General features: G+C 38.2%; 1 protein-coding gene and 1 pseudogene across 1 annotated transcript; both read right to left on the bottom strand.

Annotated features, from left to right (window-relative positions):
• The window catches only part of LOC146466047 (uncharacterized), a 451,139-nt pseudogene that overhangs the window by 195,301 nt on the left and 245,464 nt on the right, over positions 1–10,374 (bottom strand).
• LOC146466062 (intraflagellar transport protein 20 homolog) lies at positions 410–8,823 on the bottom strand. Its single transcript, XM_085127871.1, has 5 exons — positions 8,665–8,823; positions 8,428–8,513; positions 3,778–3,881; positions 1,725–1,819; positions 410–617 (listed from the first exon to the last, which is right to left on the bottom strand). The coding sequence occupies exons 1-4, from the start codon at positions 8,780–8,782 to the stop codon at positions 1,738–1,740; spliced, it is 390 nt and encodes a 129-aa protein (XP_084983997.1). The 5' UTR covers positions 8,783–8,823; the 3' UTR covers positions 410–617; positions 1,725–1,737.

Raw genomic sequence — 10,374 nt, 5'->3', positions numbered from 1 at the left:
TACGTGTATCTGACAAGCAGAAAATGAGCACATAACTCTGCGAGAGATAGTTTTGGCACATTCGATAGTTTCATGTAAACTTGCAAGAGCGACAGGATGGGGCTCAAGTGTTGTATGTACCTACGTTTTTTTTAGAAGAAAGCAGTCGTTTTCTATTCTAAAATAAGGGCGAAACGATGTCTGGTATCATCCCCACGTTTTCAACACCTCACTAAAAAAAATCCATGTATTTTTAATAAAGGCACTACGGGCGCCTTTTGTGAGCCAAAGAAAGTTTGTGTGTCTTTTTCGGGTTTTAGGACTGTAAATTTAGAACTTTTGTGGACTTTTCGGGTTGACTTGCGTTTACGAATTTGGGAAACAACAACATCGAAACTAAATTTAAAACACAACATAGAAAAAAAAAAGCTATTCTTCACAGTACTTTATTGTTCTTCCTGCAAAGGCTGCAAGTCTAGCATAATTCATCGTGTTATTTTGCTCAAATCATCCATTTTAAGACGAGATAAAAAGTTGCATTTATTTCTTTCATAAGAACAACTGTTGTGTGTTAATCTCACTCGTACATATACACTATTTACAATCTTGACTTAATTTACGTTTTTTACAGATGACACCTGCAACAAGACAACAGAAAAAAGTTTTTGTGACTGTATATACTTGTTGGTTTGGTTTTGAAGTAATATTTCTCAAACTCATTAATAATTCATGAAGAGAAAACAAAGGAAATCACTACCGTGAAGGAGGTTTGGAAATGTGATCTTAATTATCATAAATTTTGTGAACTTGTCCTTCGAATTTTTCCAAGATATATCAATAGTTTGAGAAGCGATATCAAACGCTCGAAAGAGTGTTTCCTCCTATTTCCAAACACCGCGAAGTTGGTTAAAAAAAACTCGGCTGTGCCTCGTTTTTCCAACCTATTTCTCGGTGTTTGGAAATCGGAGGAAACACTCTTCCTCGACGAGTCGTGTTTGATCTACTACATCAAACACGAGAAGGCGTGTTTCATCAGATATCCAAACTGTGAGAAGTAGGTTGAAAAAACGAGGCGCAGCCGAGTTTTCTTGAATGACTTCAAGGTGTTTGGATATCTGATGAAACATACTTTAGAGTGTTTGATATGGCTTCTCAAATGATCAACAATTCTCGGGGAAATTCAAGGCTAAAATTAGCAAAATGTTACGGTAATTAGGAGCACATATCCAAACCACGGTCACAGAAGTGATTTTTTTTTGTTTTCTCTTGGTGAATTATTAATGAGTTTGAGAATTTTTTTTCAATATCCTTGTGCAAGGATCATTGTCAATAATTATTAGGCTTTTTGTACCGGTAGAAATCCGTGACAAGTTACCAGTGGGTACCTTACCTCAGAGACTGAATGTGGAAAGTATTAAAGAATTTTAAAAGATCCTTGAAGATCTTTGTAAGATTCTTGAACATCCTTGAAGATCTAGGAAACGATTTAGATCTTTGAAAATCTTTGCATATACAAAAAAGATCCTTTGCAGAATTTATTAATTAAAAGATCCATGAAGATGATCTTCACAAGTAAGAACTTTAAGGATCTTGTCAAGCTTTTGAAAGATCCTAGAACGACTGCAAGGATCTTTGTCAAGATCCTCAACATTGAACTTCACGAAGATAACCAGGGTTGCCTTCTCATATAAAAATTCAAAGGAGGGCTATCAGTTCAGCAGCACTAAAAAAAAAAATTCTCTTACCTGATATTGACGATTACTTTTGTAGAATAAACTGCTCTATAAACTCATTTTGTTCACTTTCAACCTTTTGTAACGCTTCATGCTGGACACGGAATCTGCCAAAAAAAAAAATCACTCAGTGATAAATATTTAAAATTGTTTCTTTGTAATGTATTGTTGTTTTTCTTTTTTTGTTTAGCGTGGAAGATGTACACAATAAGAGTTTATTTACCGAGGTTATACATAATTACTGGTGACCTAGTAGTTTAAATAATAGCTCTACTTAAAAACAAGAATGTTAATAAAGACTGAACTACATTCAGTGCTGTCGATAAGTTTTGAAGTAGACGTCCCCACTAGGAAAGTAGGTGGCAGCGTACTTTTCGAGCGCCGAAGGCGCGAGCGAGCTTCCTACGGGGGTCTGGGGGCATGCCCCCCTCAGAAAAGTTTGAAAATTAGATGCTTGAAAATGCTATTTTCAACGTTTTCGAGACAGTATCTATGTTTATTACAAGCGAAAGCCTGGGATCTAGTCTTGTGAAAATGTCCCAGGCGTTCAACGACCCTTTGATCACCTCGATCTGCTTCAACTTTTTATACTTCCATTGAAAGGTTAACATGTTTAAAACTCCTGAAATGTGCCCTTACTTGAGCCGGTTGTTTTACAATTGTTTTTGTGGGATCTTTTCATTATTTTAAGCCGGTTTCTTGCTGGATCCTGTTCTCTGAAAATGTCGCAGGTGTTTCACGGCCCCTTTGATCAATTTCCATTGCGCAAAACACGTTTACCTTTGCCAAAAACTTCTGAAATGCGCCTTTATTTCGACTCAGACGTTTGAGGCTGATGTATCACAGTTATTTTTGTTGGATCTTTTCCTTACTTTAAGTTTCTTACCAAAATTAACAGTAAAGTGAGACGAAAGTAGCCGGCCGAAGATTGGCCAGTAGCCGGCTGTTTTGGCCGGCTACCGGCCCTTATTGACAGCACTGTACATTTCTGACAAAATCACAATGACATTCTGTGCCAGAGTCTATATGCATTCCAAATTGCAGAAAATTTAGAGAAAAGTGTCAGTAATGGTTTAAAAAACAGAGACGTTTTGGGTATATATTTTCAAGTGTCACGCATCACCTACAAACTTTCCGTTCACCGCTTAAATTTAGAGAAATGTGGATTCCAAGGCCAAATCATCTCTTATGCCTTCTATCCTCCAGACCCTTCAGATATTAGCATTAGTTCACTAAGATGGCTTATTAGTACAAGAATCTTGAAAATTTTCAGACAGTGAGTATTAAAGGGGCACTGTAACCGATTTCTCTGTATTGTGGTCAAAACCACTCATTCAAAATGTTTGACAAAGAACCTTTTCTCTAACATAGCATTTCTCTTAGAGCACTGGGAGGAAACTATTAAGTGATTTCTCTGAGAAAGAACAAACTATAACCAGTTTTTAGGTATTTCTCTAAAATGCACAGGGGAAACTTGAAAATATTGGCCAATTTTTTCAAGTTGCAATTCATTCCCACCCAAGCCATCTGCAGCCAAAAAATATTAATGCTAGTTTCTGTGCACTAGCAGGGAAAAGCTCTAAGTGACTTCTGATAAATTGCTTGATTCTCCTTCCAAATTTCCTTGCATTAAATGCTTGTAAAACAAAAGGAGAAATTGACCTTACATCAAAAGTCACTTAGGGCCTTATTTCATGCATCCCTTCAATAATTTATTATTAACTATACTGAACGATTATTTTTGACATTTTTTAACACCAGAAATATGTTTTTGTTTATTCAAAGTTACACTAAAATAGGTGACACTGCCCCCTTAAACAAGCAAGCAAGGCAATTCTTTTCACTAAACCAGCACTGCTTAAACAAGCAATTCCTTTCACTATTCCTCAAGTTGCCCTACATAACTGTGATAGTTTTTTGCTTCCCACCTCCAAAATTGTGGCTCTGCAAATTAAGACCCACTTAAGTACACATACATCCATGTTATCACCAAGCTGGTGAAATGAAGGAATCACAAGACCTTTTGGTTCTCCACATTGGTGCATATCTGGTCAAATACTCTTACCGTTCAAGCTGTGTTTTCTTTTCGGCAATCAGAGCTCGTAACTGCTGCTGTTGAGCCTCTCTTTGCTTGGCAATGGATTTCAAAAGATTTCTTGATCCAATGGCCTGCAAAAATGTAGAAGATGGTGACATCTTACAATTAAATACCAGTAGCTCTAGCAGTTTCAAAAGCTCTTAAAGTAGGACATAATTGCAGATGATAAACTAGCTAATCTGACAGCTGCTGCCCTGAGAAGTGGAGATATTTTCTGAATAATCAAAGTTGCTGCTTAACGGGAGCCCAGTAGCCTGGGAAACCCAAGAAAATTCTGTGGCTACCTAAATGTTTTGCAGCAGCACCTAACACTTCGCATGTTGGGCTCCTAACCTCTTTGGTTTTGGCCTTGTGGGCTCCTTGAAATTTTTCTTAGGCACCAGCCTTGATAATATTGATCTGTTAATTAAAAATTTATGTCTCACCAGACATTGTTAGAGTATTTTCCAATATTTTTTAGCAATTATACATTGTACTGTTAAGTGAGATGTGCCATGCTGCGATGCATCACTATGTAATCCCCACCACAGTGATTGTGTTTTGCAGAGTGGAGGTCGACATGTGTTGATCGGAAAGAATATTCCAAGCAATACTCCTTAGAAATGACATGTTCATTTTTTTTTTCAAACAGCACCAAAAAAAAATTGTATATTTCATTTAAGAATTTTTTTAAAGTATTGTGCAGTTCAAGAAAATACCCATACTTCCCCCACAGTGATGGAAGGTTTTTTCTTTTTGCACCCCCTATCCCCCCAGGAAATTCCAGTTTAGCTTCATACTTTGCTTCTAAAATTTTGACTTTTAAGACCCCCCTCCCCTAGGAATTTCCGATAATCTTCCATGGGGTGGGTATGGATTATTCCTGGAACTGCACATTGTCCAAATCACCAGTCTTTCATTTAATAGCATCAATAGTAGAATATTTTCATGATGTTGACATCCTCAATGCCACTCACCATGACTTTTAGGGTAAAACTGTAATGTTTCCCCTCTACTCCCTTACACATGATTAGTTTAACTACGTCTTTGGAGTAATGTTCAATTTGCATCCTGTTTTCCTTTCCTCTGCACTGCAGGTCAATTTTGCGAAAAATGTTTATTTTGTATTGTTTAAGTCTGCGTTTAGAAAGAGCGGAAAGATTTCCGCACAGTAGCACTTTTAAACATTACCCCTCCCATACTAACCCTCTTTCAAAAATGACAAGCATGAAAGGAATGTGAGTCGCAAAATGTATACATACTTAATAAAGGAGGCTGTGTGAAAATCTTGCCAAAAGAGCCACCAACATATATATGTAACAACTCATGTTTTTAATACATGACTTAAGAGCCAAAAAAAAAATTAATTGAGCTTACATAGCAGACTGCAGACTTGAGTCAATACCTAATTGACAGAAAAAGTTACATCCTTAGGGGCCGACCATTTAACTTTGAGGGTGGGGGGAGGGGGGAATGGGTGATTTTGAAAAAGAAATTCCTGCAACCACTTGTCGGAACAAACCACTTGTGCTGCACAAATGTAACAGAAAAAAAAAGTTCTTGCACTGCTCTAAGAAAAAAAATGTTGCAAAGCTATTTCATCATTCCTGGGGGGCCTTACAAAATCCCAGCAAAACTGCAACCATTCTCTTCCCTTGCTTCCTTCTGGATTTGGCGATGCTGCAGATTTATTGCTTCATATTTATTTATCTATTTAAATAATTGCGATGTTTTAGTAACGCACCTATCAATGTCTAGCCCCAATGGGGGGAGTGCAGGCATACCCAGGGGCTATTGACGATTGGCATTTTCAAATATTTTTAGTCAATAAATTTCAAATTCCACACCGTCTGCCATTTCAAACCTTAATTCTTGTTCAAAATATCCCCTCCCTTGGACAAAGTTCACAGGTCAAATGCCCCATTTATGCCTGCACTCCCCCTGTTGGGGCAAGACATTGATAGGTGCATGAAAAGTAGCTGTATATTTCATGAATAAAAATTGTGCTGCAAGACAAAAATTAACAGCAGCAATGAATATGGCTGAAAGCTGCAACTGTGTCCAATCAGTAAATGAAGCTATTCTATGATTGTCACATGCAAGGCAACTGTGACATTAGAAATTTATTTTTTTTAAATATATATATTCAACTGGTACAAAAAGAAACAGATCTGTGCAGGCCCGCAAATGATCCCGGCCCGCAAATGATTCCCGGACCGGAAATTATCCCCAAATTGAACCGCAAATGATCCCCGGACGGGAAATGATCCCCAGATTGGACCGCAAATGATCCCCGATCGCCTCACCATAAATATTGAATGGAATGGACTCAAATTTGGACAGTGGATTTAAATTTTATACACTTCGCTTTTTTTTCCTTAATAACACCAGTCGTTATATTAAGCTATATGCATATAAATTTCACAACTTTAAAAATTATAATGTAACAGCTCAGTGCAACAGCACAATTTACTTTATATAAACTGGAACATACATGCCAGTTGTTCTCTCAGGTGTGTAGCCCGCGAATGCAGACGTATTTCCGGCCGTCGAGATTTTCTCCGCCGGAATTCTCTTGACAGCCGGAAATGCGTCTATGTTCGCAGGCTATCAGGTGTGTCGCCTGAGAACAATAAGTAATTGGGTGCATCGCCTTTGCTTCGTGAGCCGGCTAACTCTGATATATTTAATAGACATTTCTGCAGAGGGAGATTTTGAACTCGGTCTTTCTTATCTCGGGTGTATCGCCAGTAAAGGACGAGCAATCGGGTGTGCTGCCTTTGCTTTGCCGTGTTTAATACTCGCTGCACATCGACGATAACTTTATTTTACTCCGGATTTTTTAATTGTTTGAAGGTTTTTGACTGAACCGGAAATAATCGACTGCACGCAGTGAGTGAATGTTGGTTGCTGTGAACTTTTTACAATGGGATGGGTGAGACTCGTATTGCACCGAAAATGTGGTTTTAAACTATCAACAGCACTCCCGTAAACAATATGCCTCCTGTAGTGATCAAGGAAAAATTTGGATGGCAAAATCGGTATGCCGACGACAGTGTGTTTTGTAAAAAAAAAATAGCAAAAAAAAAAAAGAGTGGGAGTCCAACCCGGGGGGGGGGGGGGGGGGGGTACTCCCTTATATGGGCTATATAGGTATGTGCGGCGCCAGAGGGTATGGTTTTTCAGCCACTTTGGTCATAAATAGGGTATCGATTTTAGCCATTTTGCCGCCAGGGGAGTTTTGAACTGAAGTTGACCAGACACTCTCAGGTTATAAATAGGGTATCAAACTTTTGGTCAGGTCATAAATAGGGTAGGGAAAATCGCAGATTTTGGTCATAAATAGGGTAAGGGTTTTGGGAGGTGGGCCGCACACCCCTACCCAACTTTTTTGGTAGAACCATCCCCCCCCCCCCCCCCGGGGAGTCCAACTAGCGGCAAAACGAAAATAAAAGACAAAATCAACATATTACACGATAACGTATTGGACGACCGAGGCTTAAACGTTATGGTTAAGACTAAGATCCGATTAAGAACAAAGGCGACGATAGTGGGTGAGATTTGACCGCCATCTGAAGCGCATTGACCGATTCTTCTTCCTTTTTCGAAAAAAAATTAAATAAAGTAAAACTTGCGAAAGTCTTAACTGACCCGCTCTTTAATTTGGAAGAGTTTTGTACAATTCGTGCACAGTTTAGGCATTGTAATGGTATAAGTACATCATATACATGTATGTTACAGTTTATAGGTAAATTGTTCTGTTGTACTGACCACTGCTGCTATATAATAACATAATTTTTGAAGTTGATAAATTTGCATGCAGATAGCTTAAATATAAAAAGTGGTGTTATTAAAAGAAAACGGATTCTATAAAGCTTAAATCCACTGTCCAAATTTGAGTCCATTCCATTCTATGTTTATGGTAAGGCGATCGGGGATCATTTGCGGTCCAATATGGGGATCATTTCCCGTCCGGGGATCATCTGCGGTCCAATATGGGGATCATTTGCGGGCCTGTACAGATCCAAACCTTTCTTGTTGTCAATCATACATTAACAAATAACAGTAACCTGTAACTATACTTTTCTGTTTTAATATTTTCAAATAAGTTATATCTTTAATATAATAACTGATAGATAAATTATTATAGCTTACAACAGTTTAATCCTTTGCAGCTCCATATTAGGACTATTACTGCAATGACCGCAATGTGAATGCAAATACATTTTGTATATGTAAACACAATGACCCTTTTTCGAGGAAAAAAATCCTGCAGAGAAACAAGGAGGGGAAAAAATATCCTGCAGAGCATTAAGAAGGGAAAGAAATATCCTGCCCACCAGGTTGCTAGGAAAAAAATGCTCACCCACCCCCCCCCCCCCCTTAAAGTTAAATGGTCGGTCCCTTACGTTTTATCGGTTCTGAGCTACATCTCAAAGAAAAGTAAACTGGATTTATTTGCTATTCTTTTTAAGGTCTTGTTTATATCAAAATTACCTAAAAGGTCTTAATTCAACGGCTAAAACCAAAGCAAACCTAAATTGATCTAATTTTCGAAACAGATCAAGCATAACATTATCACCAAGGAGATAACATGCATTTATAAACAGTTTATCAACACAAGAATCGAAATCTTACCTTCATTTTCTCCTTTTCGACCTCCTTGGCTAAAGCATCGACCATATCGATAAATCCTCCGACTATTTTTTGAAATTCTCCAATTTCTGAAGAGAGAAACAATCAAGCGAGCATTTAAATCTACCTGTGCAGCTGTCAAAGCGAGGATTGAACGTGCATTTTCTTGATCTCGAAAACAGATCGAGTTTAAAAGTACCTTCACTCCAAAAATACAATTTATGAACAATTCTGACTTACTATCGACAAATTCTTTGCACTCCTCCTTAAGCTCCTGTGTCTGTTGGCTAATTTCTGGCTCTAAAACACGCACTTTGTTCAGTTCATCAAAATGAAATCCTGCTGGACCGTCCGCCATCTTTGCAGCCAGTGTATCCCACAATACTTCGCGGGCGCTTCAAAGCTTTGCGTTTGCACAGGAAACCCAAGTGTTCGCTCCCAAAAAAAGTACATCAAAAAGTGTATTAAAGCAGTCGATCTGTTGTAAAGATGAAATGGCTGCGGAAAAGAGAAGCCTTCCAAGAAGCCACCTCTCACAACTCTTAATTAAGGTCTTACAAAGCAGGACAAACCAAGCAACTGAGCATGGGCAGTTGACTTAGCTGAAATTATAATTTCTTCGTTTGCGTGGTTCACCTTGTTTGTAAAGCTCGATAACCATGATTACAAAGCTCACTTCCAACTGCTCTAATACGCTTGTATAATCTTTCCATCCTTTACACCAGTCGCATGTTTCTGTCCAATCAGAGCAAACATACTGAAATTCCCTGACCGTGAAATCAAGCCTTGCTCTTTTTTTAGATTATTAGTTTCACAAGTTTTTTGCTGATTAGATCCTTCACTACAGGATCCGGTACTTTTACTTTGTCGCAGTAACCCTTGCAAACACAGTTAATTACGGAACTATGCTGAGAGTTGACCAATCAGGAAAGACGAAAGAAACTGACTAATCTCAATATTGCGCATGCCATGCGGGCTTACCAACCGGGGCCAGTGAAAATAATAATTGAACAAAAAAAAAAAAAAAAAGAAAGAAAAGAAATATATTTCGATTTATAGGGAAACGCGAACACCCAAGCTTGCGTTTCTTACAATTTATACCGCTTTAATTAACGTTCGGTTACCCAATTGGGATAACACGATCATCTGGGATGACAAACTCTAACCCGAAGCTTCAATCCCCTGCTGAAAAAAAAAAAATAAAACCTCATTCATTTCCAAGAATGCTTAAGTGCTCAGTAGTTTTCAGTTGAATAATCATGAACACTTTGGGATTTCATACACGGACTTTATAGTTGGAATAATATTATTATCTTGTACAGTTAATGAACAGTACCGATATTTAGTAAAATACTGCTCAAAGGCTTTCATTTAAATAATCACACAAAAGGACACTGTAATAAACCATATCAAACGATCGTGCTACTTAATAGTTAATTTGAATGACAGATCACAGATGTCGTCCAAAAACTTTAAACAGTCAAGATATAAATTACACTGACCTAGGTTTTACTGCCATATTCACTTGGTAGTAAGGAAGAGGAGGCGTAAGGAAAGAAGCAAAATGCCCCTCTTTGAAAAAGGAAACAATCGTCTTCTTTACGCTGCTTGAAGAAGCTTTGAAGTAAAACAGTAAACCTACCACACGAAGACAGTATGGGCTCCTGACGAAGAACTTGAGGAGGTTAGGACGTAGTGAAAATCGGTACGACGGAGGCAGGAATGGAAGCCTCCCTTGAGCTGTAAACGTGAAGACAGGGATGTGTCGGGATTGTAGGCGGGTATAACCACAGTGTAACCAGATTCAGTTAATGTTAAGGAAGTAGAAATTAATAAATCAGGCGCTTTATCAATTCCTGCCTACCGATTTGAAGGCGCTGCGCAGTTTATACATTTTCAACTTGATGAACAGGAAGTATACATGACCATTTGTCAATAATGCTCAGGTAT

Source organism: Pavona decussata, unplaced genomic scaffold (genome assembly GCF_977016875.1).
Source record: "Pavona decussata unplaced genomic scaffold, jaPavDecu1.1 SCAFFOLD_154, whole genome shotgun sequence".
NCBI classification, from domain to species: domain Eukaryota; kingdom Metazoa; phylum Cnidaria; class Anthozoa; order Scleractinia; family Agariciidae; genus Pavona; species Pavona decussata.
The sequence above is the reverse complement of the archived record's forward strand: the minus strand, read 5'-3'. Positions and strand labels throughout refer to the sequence as shown.

Excerpts from the sequence above, each read along its gene's own strand:
- LOC146466062 (XM_085127871.1), bottom strand. The coding sequence starts at position 8,782 with ATGGCGGACGGTCCAGCAGGATTTCATTTTGATGAACTGAACAAAGTG. Across the intron at positions 8,514-8,664 it reads GTGCAAAGAATTTGTCGATA|AAATTGGAGAATTTCAAAAA; the intron begins GTAAGTCAGAAT and ends TTCTCTCTTCAG. Across the intron at positions 1,820-3,777 it reads AAGAAAACACAGCTTGAACG|ATTCCGTGTCCAGCATGAAG; the intron begins GTAAGAGTATTT and ends TTTTTTTGGCAG.